This window comes from Coffea arabica, chromosome 4c, assembly GCF_036785885.1.
Source record: "Coffea arabica cultivar ET-39 chromosome 4c, Coffea Arabica ET-39 HiFi, whole genome shotgun sequence".
Taxonomy (NCBI): Eukaryota; Viridiplantae; Streptophyta; class Magnoliopsida; order Gentianales; family Rubiaceae; genus Coffea; species Coffea arabica.
The window spans coordinates 45,019,232-45,035,692 of record NC_092316.1 but is presented as its reverse complement, the minus strand read 5'-3'; the positions used below and the strand labels follow the sequence as shown (position 1 = coordinate 45,035,692).

The 16,461-nt window shown below is 36.3% G+C and overlaps 2 protein-coding genes and 1 pseudogene across 2 annotated transcripts; 1 reads left to right on the top strand and 2 right to left on the bottom strand.

The window, feature by feature from the left end:
* The first annotated feature begins 3,101 nt into the window (after nucleotides 1–3,101).
* LOC113741935 (uncharacterized) lies at nucleotides 3,102–14,279 on the top strand (annotated as a pseudogene).
* A 548-nt stretch (nucleotides 14,280–14,827) lies between these two features.
* On the bottom strand, nucleotides 14,828–15,511 carry LOC140004820 (uncharacterized). The gene has a single exon (XM_072044970.1). It carries the CDS (start codon nucleotides 15,509–15,511, stop codon nucleotides 14,828–14,830), a length of 684 nt encoding a protein of 227 aa, XP_071901071.1.
* Nucleotides 15,512–15,526: 15 nt separating this feature from the next.
* On the bottom strand, nucleotides 15,527–15,982 carry LOC113741011 (uncharacterized mitochondrial protein AtMg00310-like). The gene has a single exon (XM_027268509.1). The coding sequence runs from the start codon at nucleotides 15,980–15,982 to the stop codon at nucleotides 15,527–15,529; it is 456 nt and encodes a 151-aa protein (XP_027124310.1).
* Nucleotides 15,983–16,461: the final 479 nt, after the last annotated feature.

The window sequence follows — 16,461 nt, the reverse complement described above, 5'->3', positions numbered from 1 at the left end:
TGAGGTTTCTCATTGAGAAGAATTAAAACCTTGGATAAGATAAGTCTCACTTGTAAGTAATTCTTAATTAGTTGAGTGAGTTTTCAATTGTAACTAATTGAGGGTTAACTAGAAGAGTTCTAAAACTCCTTGACTCAACTAAAGGATTTTAGGGTGAGGAAGGAGTGAGCCTTCACTTATATAAATTGGTTAGTGTCACCATCAATTGAAAAAGTTACTTAGTTGATTCAACTCCAAGTTTGGAAAACCTTGGAAGTTTATTTGGTTTGCATTTCTCTCTCTTTTTTTTTTAATTCTATTTTATGGTTAAATTGCTTTATCTTTATTACTCTCTGTCCCAAAAACTTTGTCGTGCTTTGGAAGTTGAACTTTTTATGTATAGTACTAAGTTTCAACTTTGTTTTCTGATTTTGCCACTTCAAAATAATATTAGAAACAAAAATGTGTGGTCATTAGCGGTGAAGGAGGTAGAAATGACATGTGGGGCCAAAGCTACTTACAAGAAGTCCAATCTGTCAATGAGAGTGATATTCACACATCACGTCAAACCTTGTGTGTATATCACGAATGTCTTGCAACTTTTGTTAATAGCAAATGAAAATCAAGGGACCCACCAATAAAAATAAAGAATGAGAAAATCTTGAAGGGTAAAAATTAAACAAGAGAAATTTTGTTTTCCATTTTGGGTATGTGACATATATTTTGGGACAAATCAAAAAGGAAAGTATGACACTTTCAATGGGACGGAAGGAGTACTATTTTGTATGCTTGAATGTGTGATCACTTAGGCTAATTTTGATTAGTGAATATTTGCAACTATTTGCTGTTTTTTTTTTAATAACCTAATTCACCCCTCTCTTAGTTTGTCTTTGGGCCTTACAAGTACCAAGTTAATCATGATTGTAACAAGAGATGTGTTAAATAACTTGATCAAGAAATAAAGTTTTAGAAGAAATGTCACCCATATCACTTGAGTTCCAAACTCTTCATCTTGATTCTTAATCTCCTTCCTTATTTAGTTAAACACAAAGATTGGATAGCTATACTAAACTATACTACTAAACTAATGAACTAAGAAAAACTAGTGAAAATTACATTTTTGTGGTAGTTCCTAGCCTTCCAAAGTTATCAAACAAGCTCAACAAAAGGCCCTATTTATAGAGAAGTAAAGCTCCTAGCAATCATGTTTCAAGTTGGCAATTTGTGTCTTAAAAGCATCAAAAGGTGTTTTTTGAAGATTTTATGCTTTCTTGTGTATATCCAGCCGAAATTCTTGCAGATAATTTGATCAAAAAGCTTGTGTGAATTGTCTATAACTTGCTATGCAAGTTGTAGAGCCTCCGCGACCCTAGATCCATGAGCTACACCTGGCAGATTGCCTCATGGATCTTCTTGATTCCAAGTTTACACTATTTTGCTCAATTTTCAATATTGCTTTGTTTTTGGACCAATTTTAGTTGCAAATTTCTCAATGATGAAAGCATAATTAGCTCTTTGACAAATATAAAAGTTGTAACCTTTGAGTTAGCTTTCTAATGTATCAAAATCATCTAATTTGGAGCTCTGTAGACTGCGAAATGATCAAAATACCCTTGACTGGTCAATAGCCTATTTCAGTTTTGACAGAAAAATTTCATGATAGTATTTCAACTTTTTGACTAGGAAAACTCATGAAATGGATTTCAATGTCTCATAAGAAATGTAGATCTATATCTTGGTTTCAAAATGACTCAAGAAAAATTTCAATCCGATACTTGTAACTCAAGATATAACCAAAATACCAAAAGATATCAAAATTGTCAAACTTTTCTTCTTTTATACTTTATTGCATTTCATCTTTTTGCACGTTTTGCACTTTATGTTCACTTTAAATCACTTCAAATCATCTACAATCATCCAAATATCTTCTTAATTCACTCCGCATGATAATTGAATCATAAACCAACAAAAACATGAAGTTTTCACCGCTCTAATCCATAAAAATGCAAATTTTCACAATTTGAACCACAAAATGCTCACTTCATTAGGAACCTAGTTAATTAGCTATAAAAATGATTAAAACGCACCAAAACTAAACAATAAACCATGCTTAAAACACATGCTTATCAAAATGTAAAAGGAGACCAGTTGCTGCTAAGTTTGGAATGATGCATTACTGAATTTGCAGAAGAAGAGTTGAAGGCGGCCTTGTTTTGTTGCCAGGTTACAACCGTACTTTTGTGAAAATGGACTTATAATTGCAGAAAAATAGACCTATTTTGTTTATATAAAGTTCCAAATCAAGATTTGGTTCATAAAGATTTGGTTCATAAAAAATAGTCCACAAAATTTTTTAAGATTTGGTTCATAAAGAGAGAGAAGAAATGAGGGATTTTACCCTCTTTTGTTTGGTTAAGCACCTCACTCATCAGGGCATGCATCTCAAGTGACCTATTTCTATCCATCTTGCTTTGAATTCTGTCAATTGTCCTTAATTGAGCAACTTTGAAGATACAATGTGTTTGGGGCAAAACTTTGGGGACGAAAGTGGTAATATTCTGGAAGCATTGGTCTTTGCTTCTCAATGTTTTTCAAACTTACCAAGTAGTACCCGTTGAAAGCTGACCATGTGACATGGTTGTTACTTGTTAGCTACAGTAGTTGATCACGTTGTTAACCATCTCTTTGTGAAAGAACTAACTGTTGTTGTTCTTTAGTAAAAGATGACCTTTAGGAGTCGTTGGTGCTATGAAGCATTTGTTGTAAGGGAGTTGATTAATTTTTTTTTCTTTTCTGTTTTTTGTATTTGGGTACTCTTTCTGTTGGGATAGTACGCAATTGAGGCAAGTTGATAATATGGGTTCATTAAGCTTGATGTTCGTTTTGGCTTAGATTTAGGATGTCTGAAGTTCTATTTCCTTCTTCCGTTTTTGACCTTTAAATAATCTTCATCGACTCATCAGATGGGAAGCTATGCAAAGTGAGAATCTTATTAAGTAGGGGGATAAACACCACAAATTATCGCAATTTAGCTGTCCAAGTCATGACTGGGCCCAAATTTTGGTACATTAGTTAAAGTGATAATGCTTCTCTTCAGATTTATCTTGAGTTCCTGACATTTTATGGCATTCCTGCAATGCTTGTCCATGCTTGGAAATGCATATTATCCATTTGAAAGAAATTGTTTGTGGGTGCTGGTCTGATTGAATTGCATAATAGCTCTTTAATTCTGTTACTCCTCCAAGTCCAAAATGTTTTGCTTTTTGTTGCATGGCATCCTGTGAATTATCTTATCAATTCTAATTTCTTCTTTATTTGATAGATAAAATCTGTGCTTGACGTGGCAATGAAGGTTAAGCATTTAATCCTCCTATCCGGGACTCCCTCCTTATCAAGATTGTGATGGAACTGTTTGACATTTGTGTTTTTGCTATGTCAAAATTTTGAATTTCCATTACTTGTTAATGGATGTGTCAATACAATTGAATGCTACGTAAGGATTTCTTGCCTATTGTTGGCTTTGATTATGTGTATTATGCCAATTGGATTCCCTTTTCACCTGTGCATATGGTCCTAGGTGATAATAGGCCATTCGACATTTTTCATCAGATAAATATGTTATGGTAAGTCTCCTGACCTCTTAGATTATTAACTTCTGATTATTCTGTTTATGCTCTTTTCATGTCTTTGGTTGTGCATCCTTTTTCTAGGCCGGGCTTGCTGGGGGAGACCAAATATGATTTTGCAAAGACATACTGCTCTGTTAAACTTGTTAATGGTTGTCAAGGGAAAGTTTTTCAGGTAGTTTTTTTGGTCTTTGGAGTGGAAATACTTTTGCTTCGTCAGTGATTATGTATTTTACTTCATTCGTAAAAGGGCATATGAAATGATGCTTATATACTATTCCTAGGGCATTTTGAGCCCAGATTTTAAAGGCGGGATTTACAAAGTTTGATGCCCGCTTGTATTCTTGGGGTTTTGGAATCCCTAATGATTGCTAGATTGCACAATTTCAAAATGTTGTCTAATAGGAGGCAGTTTGAAATTCACTTGAGTATAAGTTCTGCTGTTTATCTGGTAAAACTACTGGTGCAGCTAACCCTTCACAACTAGGTTAAATTTCATTTACCTTGTTATAAAACTCAGATTTTTTATTATTCATAGCATAAATCTAATATGTTAACATATTATCACCAATTCCATCATCCTCCACCCCCCACCACCTGCTCCCTGGAAAAGAAACAAGCATTTGGATGGTTGCACTCCTCTGTTGAACATGCATATCATAATAAATTAGATTTTTATCTTTTGTTGTCAGGTAACATAAAAATCATGTTTTTTTTTATGTAAGCATCATTTCAACTGTCCTTGTGTTGTCATTGACCTTAAAACATGATCTCAACAGTGCTTTCAAAAGAGTGGCTTATGTCTTTTTCCTTTCTGTTTTATAATTACTTAAACAATTTCTGCCAAATGAAAAAAAGACAATCACTAAAAAGATGTTTAGGTTATTTAGCCACCTGTAGTGTACAGTATATCCTATGCTACAACAAGAGCTAGTACAATGAACAAACACAATAATACCTGGTATTTAACATCCTCATGTTTTAATATCTGAGATTTTGAAGTCTTGCATGATTTGCAGCAGAAAATGATTTGCCTGTTGAGTCTTTTTTAGCCTGTCCTAATACAATAAATGACTCAATCTAGTAGGATTTCTCAAAGGGCATACGTTTGGAGGAGTTAAATGTTCTTTTGAAGCAAACTGTCATGGTATGATTTAATATCAACTAAATTCTTATATGCTTGACATTTATTGTTTTCCAGTGTCTCTGTAAAGCAGCAACATTAATCAGTGTTCTAGTTGCCTGAAAGAAGGATTTTAAGGTTGAATTTTTTTGGGGGGGAGTAAATGTGGAGCATGATCTCCACTCACGTTCTGGATCTTGAAACCCTGTAACAGTGATACCAATTGTCATCACTAGAATTGGAGTTTCAACTTTCAAACTTTCCACTGTATGCAACGATTTCTTCTGGAAATAGCATTAATTTAGTCAATTAATCAATTGCAATTCAAGAAACATCTGAACGTTTGGAGTCACATTTTGTGGAAGCAGGACAAAGAAAGGAGCAAAATCAAGAACTTTTCTTTTGTTACTGTGTACATTGTCAATATTTAGTATTGATGCCTCTCATATCTTTTTATCTTCTGATATAAAATTAGTTACCTTTGCACTAAGAGTTGGATTATATTTCGTACCATGTTTTGAAGGTGTCCCTGCTCTGATTTTCTCTAAGGACTAGCCATTAATATCCTTCATTTGCATGCTGCAGATAAGATGTTTGAAGCAGCATGTGCTGGCACAGCTACTGCCAGTACGCCAGAAAATAATGAGATTAGTTTTGAGGAGATCCAATATTGCTTCTGCCATGGCTGCTCTTGGATTGGTTTTAGCAAAATCATATTTTACTTCTTTCCTGGCTGCACTCGGTGTGCTCAATAGTGACACTTCTGCAAATGACACTGAAGATGAATTTTCTGAACTTCGTCAAGGTTCAGTCGTCTCTTTTACTTTGTTAGTATATATTGAACGAAGTGGAGTGCAATAACTATTTATGCTGCACCATGAAATGTTTTCAGATGCTAGCATCAGGTGTAGCAAAAGAACTAAGCAAGTTTGAAAAAGAGTTCCATCTCACAAAATTCTCTTTAAATCAAGATGAGAAGGCATTGGTTGCATTAATCTTTATAAGGTCGAGTCTCTATTCTAGTAAAGCATCTTGTACATAGTTCTTTCTCTTTTGTTGACAAATACTTAACTGCTGCTGTCTTTGACGCTTAATAGGCTACTTGTTGAAATCCTGCGTCTTTGTTAAGCAATGCTTTGCTTGAACCCTTGATCACAAGTAAAGCTCTGTGATATCTTGCAAGGGTTATCTGTAACTTTTGGTGTTGGGTATTCATTAGACGACATCATTTAAAAGCCAGAGTGGAGCTTAATTTATAACTGGATGTATAAATTGTCAATGGTTTAAAATGCAGTTCCATATGTTGCTAAGATTCTGAGTCTGAAGATTGTTCAGGAGATTGAAGTTCTCTGAGTGGCTGTGAGTAACAAAGGTGGGAATCAACTAACTGCACGGCACCATAGCATCCTTAAGAACTGCACATCCACTGGCATTCATTATGAATGTTGGCCTAGAATTCCAAGTAAATGATGTCCACAAAGATCATTACATCAGTTCTGCTTTCTCAGAGAAGCATCTGATATACAATGCACTACAAATTTGTTGGTTATTAAGTGATGAGTTGCGGTCCCTATTCTAAATGTTTTCAGATAAAAGCAACATTCGAGACATGATGAAAAAGGAAGACTAAATACTGGGTCTAGCAAAACTATTGGGATTCCTTGAGTGCCTCTCTATACATCCAATGCTTTCAGGATTTGATGGCAAGGAAGCTACAGAAGCTACTGTCAGTTCACAAAAAATGACAATATTCGCTCATCATAATATTGTGTATGACAGAATACAGGTCAGTTACTTTCCCTTGTTACATATTGAAGGCTTACATTTGTTTTCTGTATTCTCTTTATAAATATAGTTGTGACTTGCTTCTGATTAAGATGTTTCTGCTTTTGTCAAGTTTAAAGTTCTGACAATTTTTAGATTTTGGTCTCTGTGAAACACAGATGTGAGTCATGTGACAGTTTGCTTTGGGTGCTTTGTGTAACAATGGATATTTATTTCATCAGAATTCGTAACAAAATTCCGATCTCTGCAGAAATTTGAAGAAGTGCAAGAACAAAAAAACTTGAGAAACTCCAAATTGATATTGAGAATTAATGGGATGATGCCTTATGGCTAAGTGAGAGAAAACCTTTACAACTTTTAGTTCCAAATAAGGCTCCTTGAAGTAACAAAAGGAGGGAGTCATAGTTTGATGACCTACGATGACATCTTTTAAAGTCATTCCATTGCATATTAATGGACCTGTCTTGGGTAACATCACAACTGAATGGTTGATGCAATTAGTCAGCTAAACATGTTCAATGCAAACGTTGCTTTGGAAAGTCAAAGTATTAGATATTCTCCCTGTAAAAATAGTACCTAGGAGTCTTAAAACAACAACTGGATATGATAATAAATATAAAAGCAGCAGTAGAAATATTAAAGATCCTTGGTAGTTATCAAGTTAAAGCACAGGATTGTAACTGTGACATTCTTGATCTTGGAGGTGGGCCACTAGTTTGATGGTTAGAGACCCTTAGAATTTCTTGTTTACCATTCTAGCTTCTTGTATGGATTGAATGGGCGTACAGGTATTCAATGTTTTTTGGTCTTTTAGTAATCCGGTATATATAGCTCATACTTCATTTTCAAGTTATGCAAATTGCAGGAGTTTCTATTAGAGAAAGGCATCGAATATATTCGAATTGATGCACATGTATTGTTTATTGGGAAGGAAGCTATTCAATCCTTTCAATCATCAGAACAGGTCAATATTGCTTGCCCAACTTTTTTTGGTTTATGTGTGCCTTTTGGAGGGTTCAGCATGTATTGACAAAGTTGTCACATTATATTGCCTTTGCCAGTTCTTTGTAATGTTGAAAACCACTTTCGTTTGATTCATTGATCTGAGTAGTGCTGCTGGAGCTTGTGCTTCAAGTTTTTGCTGGCTTAGTTTTTTACTTAAATACACCAGTTACCTGCATCTGTCTATAGACCTGAAAAGCCCATGTGCTTGCTGTATCATACACTTTTTATTGCATTTGATTGAGGTTAAGATTGCTATCATTGGAATATCAGCTGGAGGCTTCGGACTTACATTGACAGCAGCAAAAAATGTTGTTTTCTTGGAGTTGCCCAAGGAAATCTCTAGCTTGAACCAGGTAAGTTATGGAAAACCTTCTTAGATCTAGCCATCCAAATTTCCTGCAGTTAGGCCAAGATCAGTTGATGACTTTAATCTGTTGGCATGCTTGCAGTTTCTATTCAATATCTTGTCTCTCAGTATATCTAGAACAAAAATAACAGACACTGATGGTTTCTTACCAATTGGTTCATCCATTTTCATTTCCTTTTCCGAAAGTGAAACACAAAGAAAGAGCTTTCCTTTTGACAAATTTGCTTGTCCAATCAGATGAACGTATTTAATGTTTTTAATGCAGAGTTTCACTTGCTTACTTTTCCCTATGCAGCTACTTTTAGATATCAAGTTAATTTTTTTTTTAATATCTGAGTCTTAGACTTGTACAGAAAGCTAAATAGTACCCCATATTTGACTTCTTTTCTAATTTTTATACTACAGACCCCATAGTTGACTTCTTTTCTAATTTGTATACTACAGTCCATGTACCTTTATAATGTTCTCATATATGTTGATTTTGCTATTTGGTTACAATGGTGACGCATCACAAGCTGGTGGTAGCCCAAAAGGCTTGCAGAATAATTTGTTAAAGATTTGAAAACACAGCAATTAACAATTAGGCAGTAAATGAAGGCTGAAATAGTAAAAACATCCTCTGAACTTGAAGGAAGAAGTCTGAATCAGGAGAGTCCAGGATTCATCCAGAATAACTTGTTGCATCAGATCTAAGGCACCTTTAGGCATCATAAATAAGGCAAGCTTGCATCTTACAACTCTTAAAAAGACTCAAAAAAGTCTGTAGAAGTTGTTTTAAGCTGAAGCCTCTCTTTGAAAAGAAGTACATCATCCATGGCTTCGCAAACTTTTTCCTGCCTTGACTAAGATTTTTCTCTTGATTACCAGGAGGATAATTAACTTAACAAACAATGAACCAACTGCAAATGATAAAAGGTTCCTTATTCGCCAAAACCAGAAAAGTCATTTGAAATAGCTGAATTACCTGAATACAGTTCACTTCTAGAAAGTGCAGCAAGGACCTGAACCTATTCAAGATGTTCGTTGAAGCACCCTATTGGGTATATAATCGCTTTTTCAGTTTTCTCATGCTTTTATTGGATACTTGCCCTGCATTTCCATAAGTTGTTTCCTTTTTAATTTTGGGTTTTTATTCTTAGGTCACTATGATGTTGGGGGAGAGGGTGATAAATCTTTTTGTTGCCGTGTCAATAACTATGTCTTCATTATTGGTATGAATCACTTTGCCAATCACTACTGTTAGTTCAGCATGACTTCTTCTAGGACTTTGCCAATGCAAATAAGTTGTGTACCTCTAGTGGTGTATATTGAAAACCAACTCGTATTTGCTCCTTATCAACCATTTCAGTATATATTTCTTTTAATGTGCCAATCTGCTTCTGTTTTTTCTCACTTCGCATGCTAGTTTCTCATTATTTCTTTTTCTGTGACTTGTATTATGGAAAGGGTTATTCTGGAGGGGTTGGAGATGCTCGACCTTTAGTTTGAGTTGGTGATTTTATAGTAATATTCTATTGCTCTGGTTTCTTGGTTCTTGTTTGTTCATAGGCCGAATCTAGAGCTCATAGGATTGGACAGATGAAAGCAGTCAAAATATACATTTTTTGCGCGAAGGTAGTTTTGTTTTCTTTCCCTTTTTCTTTAAAAAATGATTTCCTATAATGTGGCAGAGATTTTTTTTTTTTTTTTTAACTACTGATGGTTTGCTTGTATTCAGGGTACTTCAGATGAATCTCTCAGTGGCAAAAGTTGATTAAGAGTCTGTTTGAAGTTTTGGCTGTAATGAATGGGAAACATGCTGCAATATCTGAAATCAAGGTCATTTTCCCGTTGTTATTTTGATATAGGATATTCTTCGTTTGATGTTGATGCTGAAAGTCATAGAGACGTTTATGGGCTATCAGTTAAGTGATCTAGCATCCTACAGGTAAATCTTTTTCATGGTTGACAAGCGTCCGTGATTTAAAATTTATCATGGGGTTCTCTATAATACTTTAGGCCCTGGTTATAGTGATTATTAGAATTGATCTCTCAATTTATTCTAACATAGGTGTTTATGTTTCTAAATGTTTTTATCTTACCTGATGTTAATCAATCATATTTTGAAGTCTGGAAGGCTGTAAGACTTGAAACCAATTCACCCTTAGGCTAACAGGGAGAGAACTACAATTATGAGGAGAACAATTACAATGAAGTAATTGAACAGCATTGTTACTGTAATCGAACAATTACAATGTTCTAAGTTACTGTAATTCGACAACAAAACTGAATTTACGTTAGCCATTCACAATCTGGAACCCTCATTTTCAAATCTAGAACATTGTCGAGTCATTATGTGCAACTCTCTAGCATTTTTTTCTATTTTTTTCTTTTTCTTTTGCAGCTAAATCACTCAGAATATTCCTTGAATTTGAACAAGTAGTATCTAAGTTGGAGAGCTAAAATTTGGGTGTAGTAAGTACAAAAGAATTGGTTCTGAGCATGTGCTTTTACATGTTCTCACCAGGTACAAAGATTGGGGGAGAAAGAGAGAGAATCTTGTTTCCTGTGCTTGTTTTGGATTAGATTTAATTTTTTTTATCTTTTAGCAATTTTTATTCATGCTTCCATTGCATTTTTCAGTTTCACCTTTTTACTTCTTTTAATGTCCTGTAAGAAGTATTCTGGCCGTATAACCCAAAAAGGGAACGGCTTGAATTTTAACTCTACTATTGCAGCAATACGTGTAGTTTGAGTTAAAGGGCAAAGCAAAGAATCGTAAAGATGTATATCACAATGTTAATTTCAAAAATTGCTCACAGCAAGTCATGTAGTTTGCTTTTATCTCCAGAGATCATGATCTGTTTGCTATGATGTTTATGCTACTCGACCTCAATGCAACCATGTCCGTTTTGCTGTGTTGTCATAATGGCTCACAATTTATTTAAAATTTATGGTAAAGTTGCTGTGGAATTTGATGTCATGTCCAGCACTCATAATGGGATACTGCATGCACTACACAAGTTGAAATGATTTCCAATATTGAAACAACCGGAGTAACAGATGAGAAAAATGGCAATTCAGTTATGCAGAGCGAAGGAAACAATGAGGCTTGTGCTGAAAATGTCGTGATACCCCAGATTTACTGTCATACACCAAAGTCATGGCCTTCTGATCAATATTGCAATTCTTATAAAATGGCAAACAAAGGGAGTAGGGGGGGAGAATGGAACTGGTATTGTATCATCTCAGGTGGTAAGCCTTCAGTCAGAGGTATACATTTTTGTTACATTGTCTCTCTAGTTAACTTCTCCTGGTGCTAGCTTTCTGCCATTTTGCTTTCATTTGCGAATCTGCTGAGAGTTCACATGAGATGACCAAAGCAGGCTTGTCCAACCTTGGGCTGCAATGCATTTTCAATTAGAGCTATCAGTGGAACTGCTGGAACAATTTCTTCATATAATTTAGAGGATAGCGAAGCAACCGATAAAGATGAGGAGGTACAGTCAATTTTGTCTGCTGCTTATTCTTTTTGTGTTGCAACTGGGAATCTGTTTAGAATTTACAAGTTAAGAATTCAAGGGAACCAAGAAAGTGGAGTAGAATTAGACAGCAATGCCTCTGGGGCAATTGAGGCTGCTTTAACAAGCGCTGTACAAGTAGAGTATCTCCGGTTTGAGGTAATCTTGACTGACTTTTTTGTTTTCTTCCTCACTGATTGAAGTTAACTGCTTATTTATGCTTGATGGTACATTTAACTTTTTTCTATTTTTCCATAGGTTCTGTTTGAGAATATGATATGCTTAAGTCAATCTGTTTAATCCCAAATCACTATATGCTTGAAGCTTCTCTTAAACATCTTATGGTCTACAACCTCAAATGCAATGGTTTTTTTGGCAGAGATGCCACCTACTACAGCCCCGCGCCGATTTCTGTTATTCATAGATGCAGAAAATCCTGATTACCTCCATATTCATTTCTGCCAGGCAAATAACTGCTTTTCTTTCTTTCTCTGACAACATCATGCAACTTAGAACTTATTTACAAGAACACTGAACCCCAAAAGATGGCATAAATAATTTGTTTTTGTATTTTCTACTAAACTTTGTACAACGCTCCCTTGATTTCTTTTTGTTCTTGTTCAGGTGAGCCAATATACTGGAAGGATCCACTTATATTCTTGCATACCTGGAATAGATTCAAGGCCACGACCACTTTTTTTGAGTTTCAGGCCTGAAGAATTTGAGTCAGAAGACCTTTATGAGGATGCTATGAAAAAGGGAAAAAATTGTAGACAGGATGTTCAAAGGTACCAATCTGCACTCATATTATTTATGAAACAATGGAACCACTTGAGGCCTATAGAACGTAGGAAATTGCTGGTGAAGCCTTTGCAGCTGCCCTTGTCCACTGAACTGTGCTATCTGATGGAATCCCTCAGCCATGATATAGGGGTATATTTGTGATAAGTGTGGTTTTTGACTCTGGTCTGTATTATTTTGAACTTTAATTTGGATGAATTTTTCAATTAACAAACTGGTTATCTTTGTCAGGGACTGCTTAAGTGTCGAAGTACCAGATGTATTACACATTTGGATGAGATAAACAGCCACTAACCATCGAATGCAGTTCTGAGAAAGGTCCATCTACGCAGTGGCCACACTAAAAAGGAGAAAGTCTACACACAAGGGTGGTCTACTGAGGACAAACCGCTCTGCAAGTTCTGCCAAAGCCCTTGCGTGTAAGTTTCGTGGCTAACTGGCCCTTCTCAAGAAAGGTTCATGCACTCATCAAAGCTCTTGTTGTTTAGGAATGAGAATGCTAAGAGGTCTGAATATTTTGAGAATCTTTTCTGTAACCTGGAATCCTATGTAGAATATAGCTCGAGAACCAAAACAAAATACCTTAGAGAGGTCAGTCTGAACTCTGTCCTACGTAAAAGCTAACTTTTGGTTGTCTCTTACTATGAAATTTTCTGTAGACACTTTTCCAAGTCGAATGTGGCATTTGCACCATGTGTCAACTAGACTGCCATGGACTTGTGGAGAAAATTAGACCTCTATCAAATGAGAATCAACAACAGTATATAAGAGTAGCAGCTCCAAAGTTAGCAAAGCACAAAAGCTGCGAGTTACTATGCAAGTTATTTTGAACCAACTTTTTAAAGTAGATTATAGGTGTAATTTTCTCTTACGCGTTCTCTTGAACTCTTTGCAGTTAAGTCTTGTAGCACATAACAATCAGATAATTATGCCTGCCAACTTCTCATGCTTAAGCACTATATGTAGCTTGTCAGACAAAATTTTCTGATCCTTAGAGTTCTCTTGGTTCTCTCTTTCTTTGCCGATGCCGGGTTTTGTGGTGGGGGGGGTGTTAAATCATCAAAAGCTATTAGAAAATCATTACAAAAACAAAGTATACACTCAGCAGCAGGAACATATCTGTTGATGCATATTATCTGAGCGGTAATGCTATTTAGTACTCACCAAAAAACTTGGACTGTCTATCATGTGGAAGATATTATAATTTCCTAGACCTAAGAAGCATCTCAATGATGGGGAGGTGTGCTAGAAACAAATAGCAGATTGACAACAAAAAAAATGGAGTCCTTAAATTACATATGAAGTATAGAATCCTCAATAAGAGGCAACTTAGCATTATGTTGAACCCTTTCCTACTTGTGGTGTACAATTCTTTGTTCTGATTTAGTACTGCAGTTGCATTCTCTCGTGATAATATCTCAATTTTTCTCAGCAGATTTGACAAGCTTGTTCAAGATCCCATGGAGGGCAATGCATGGCATGCAGACCATCTTGTACCTGTATATCAAGGAGGAGGTACTTGATCCTCAAATTTCTAAGCATTATTGCTTATGAGCATCATCAACCTCTCTGGCTTTTGTAAGAAAACTGGTGTTCCAGTTTCTTAATATAAGCTGTACTTCGTGGTTTTGTACACGTGAATGCAGACTAGAGAATGTGCGGACCCTTTGCGTTGCTTGCCATGCAGATGTTACTGCTGCACAATGTGTGGAACGATGTATAACGAGAGCAAATGCAAAGAGAGAACTTAAGGCTGCAATGAAGAAATCGAAAGATCCTCAAAAGCGTGACACAATTGATAGCAAGCAAGAGGCTTTCCTTTTGGAAATTACATTTATAATGATTAGCTTTTTATCAGGTTCCTGTGTATCTCTTTTTTTTTTCCCGGAAACGTTAAATGGTATTTTATATAAGCTGAAACTTTACAATATGTGAGCAACGGCTCAAGCAGCTCTACAAAGTGTATCATGACATTTAAGGAGCAACAAAAGTTCTCTCCTCATCCATACATATGCTTAGAGCATGAAGACTAAATTGACTACATTGATTCATGTAACTAATATTCCTTACAGCAAAGGAGCACAGTTGAAACAGTTTAGCTAGAGCAAGTATATCTTCCACCAACGTAACCATGTTTGGATTATCTCCTGTCCCAGAATTTAGCAAGGCTTTGAGGTGTTTGTTTGTAGTCATGACTTTAATCCTCTGCCATCTCAGCTGACTTGCTTTCATTAATGCCAACCTCACTGCTATAGCTTCATCTTGAATGTCCACTGATGAGCTTCTATCAGTTAGTGCCCATTCAGCTCTGATTCCTCCTCCCTTCTGTTTAGCCACGATGCCGATTCCTAGCTTATGGTTCTCTTCAGCTTTCTTAGTAACAATCTAGACTTCTATTAGTTCACTATCTTCTATCACTTCATCCTCCAGTCTTGCATTTGCTTCATCTGTTTCTGCTATGCTTCTATCTTCCTTGCCTTTTCCAGCATCCTCAAACTCCATCCATTATGTGCTAGCTTTTTGTATAATTCTAACTCCTTCTCTGTCCTTTCCTTCAAATTCCAGCTCATTCCTATCCTTCCATATTTGCCAGAGTATATTTGCTGTTAGAGCTAGATGCTGCTTCCCCTTGTACCTACTCCTAGCTTGTACTAGTTGCCCACCACTGTTTAAAACATCCTGTTAGACTCTGGATGCCATCCCACTGCACAGGAGCTATTTTCCATACTTGCTGAGCCTGTGAGCAGTGGAACAGGATATGTTCCACAGTTTCCACCTTGTCTCCACACCTTGAACAAAAGGGAGACCCTTGTTTTGTTCTCCTGAATATTGTCTCTCTGGCTGTAAGAGTGTTAGTGATGCATCTCCAAATGAACAATTTGATCTTGTGTTTGACATTTAGCCCCCAAAGAGTCTTCCACATTTGTGTATTCGAATCATCATAGCTAGACCCCGATTCCCCTTTTGCCTCCAGTTCCTTGCTTTTTTCTTCCTTTAGCAAAGCTTGATAGCAAGATTTCATTGAGTACTCCCCTTGCCTGTTATGAATGCAAAAGTGCTTGTCCCCAACCCCTGATAGACTGATGGGTATCTTCAGTATATTCTCAGCATCGTCTTTGTTAAATATCCTGAAAATTGCATTTTTGTTCCATCTGAAGTTGGTGATTAGCTCTTCCGCTCTCTGCTCCTCCCAATTGTCTGGTTTACATGTTGTTGGCCTCCCATTTGGACTATTTGGGATCCATTGGTCCATCCAGATTTTGATACTCTTTCCTGATCCAACTCTTTTCAATATCCCTCTCTTAACTATCTCCCTAGCAGACATAATACTTTGCCAAAATCAGGATGAGTTTTTGGGGGACTCACAGTGTAGTATGGAGTTCTTGGGGTAGTATTTAGCTTTCAGTATTCTGCTAACCAGGAGGTTTGGGTATCTTATCAGTCTCCAAATCTGTTTTCCCAGTAGTGCTTTGTTGAAGCATTGCAGGTTCCTGAATCCCAGTCCTCCCTCCATTTTTGCTTTCATCATTTTTGTCCAAGAACACCAGTGCACCTTATCTTTCCCTTCATATTCACCCCACCAGCATTTGGCCATCAGGCTTGCGATTTCCTTGCATAGCTTAATTGGTAGCTTGAAACATGACACAGTGTAAGTTGGCATGGCCATAGTAACTGCTTTCAACAGCACCTCCTTGCCTGCTGTACTTAAGAACTTGTTCTTCCAACTGTTTAGTCTAGCTTTGATGCTATCCTTTACAAACCCAAATGCCTGTCCTTTTGTTCTGGTGATCACCATAGGGAGACCTAGATATTTATCTTGGTTCACTGCTCTTACCCTCTTACCCCTGCTAATGGTGTGAGGACCCGCAAATTTTTTATATTTTTCTCAAAAAAAATGCCTTTTATTTGAAAATTACTATTTATTAAAGCTCTGCTACCCAATTGTTCAACAATAAGTGCAGATGAACCTAGAAAATAGGGTTTCACTCTTCGTTTCCAAGATTGGGGCAAATTAGGGTTTTCGCGATTTTTCGCTGGATGAATTTTCGGTATGGAGCAAGGATCAAATTTGGTGATTAAAAGTGACTTTTAAGTGAGAAATAATATGTGATTAGGAGCAATGAGATAAGGTTGGTGAATAAGAAGTAAAAACCCTAGTACGTGTGTTTTTAAGAAAAACGGCGCGAACCGGCGGGTCCCGCGCACTACCGATTGAACGCATCACTTGACCACCACTTTCTTACTATACAAGCTCATTGATATTTGAGCAAAATA

Coding starts and splice junctions, on each gene's coding strand:
- LOC113741011 (XM_027268509.1), bottom strand. CDS start 15,982: ATGGTGATCACCAGAACAAAAGGACAGGCATTTGGGTTTGTAAAGGAT.
- LOC140004820 (XM_072044970.1), bottom strand. CDS start 15,511: ATGTCTGCTAGGGAGATAGTTAAGAGAGGGATATTGAAAAGAGTTGGA.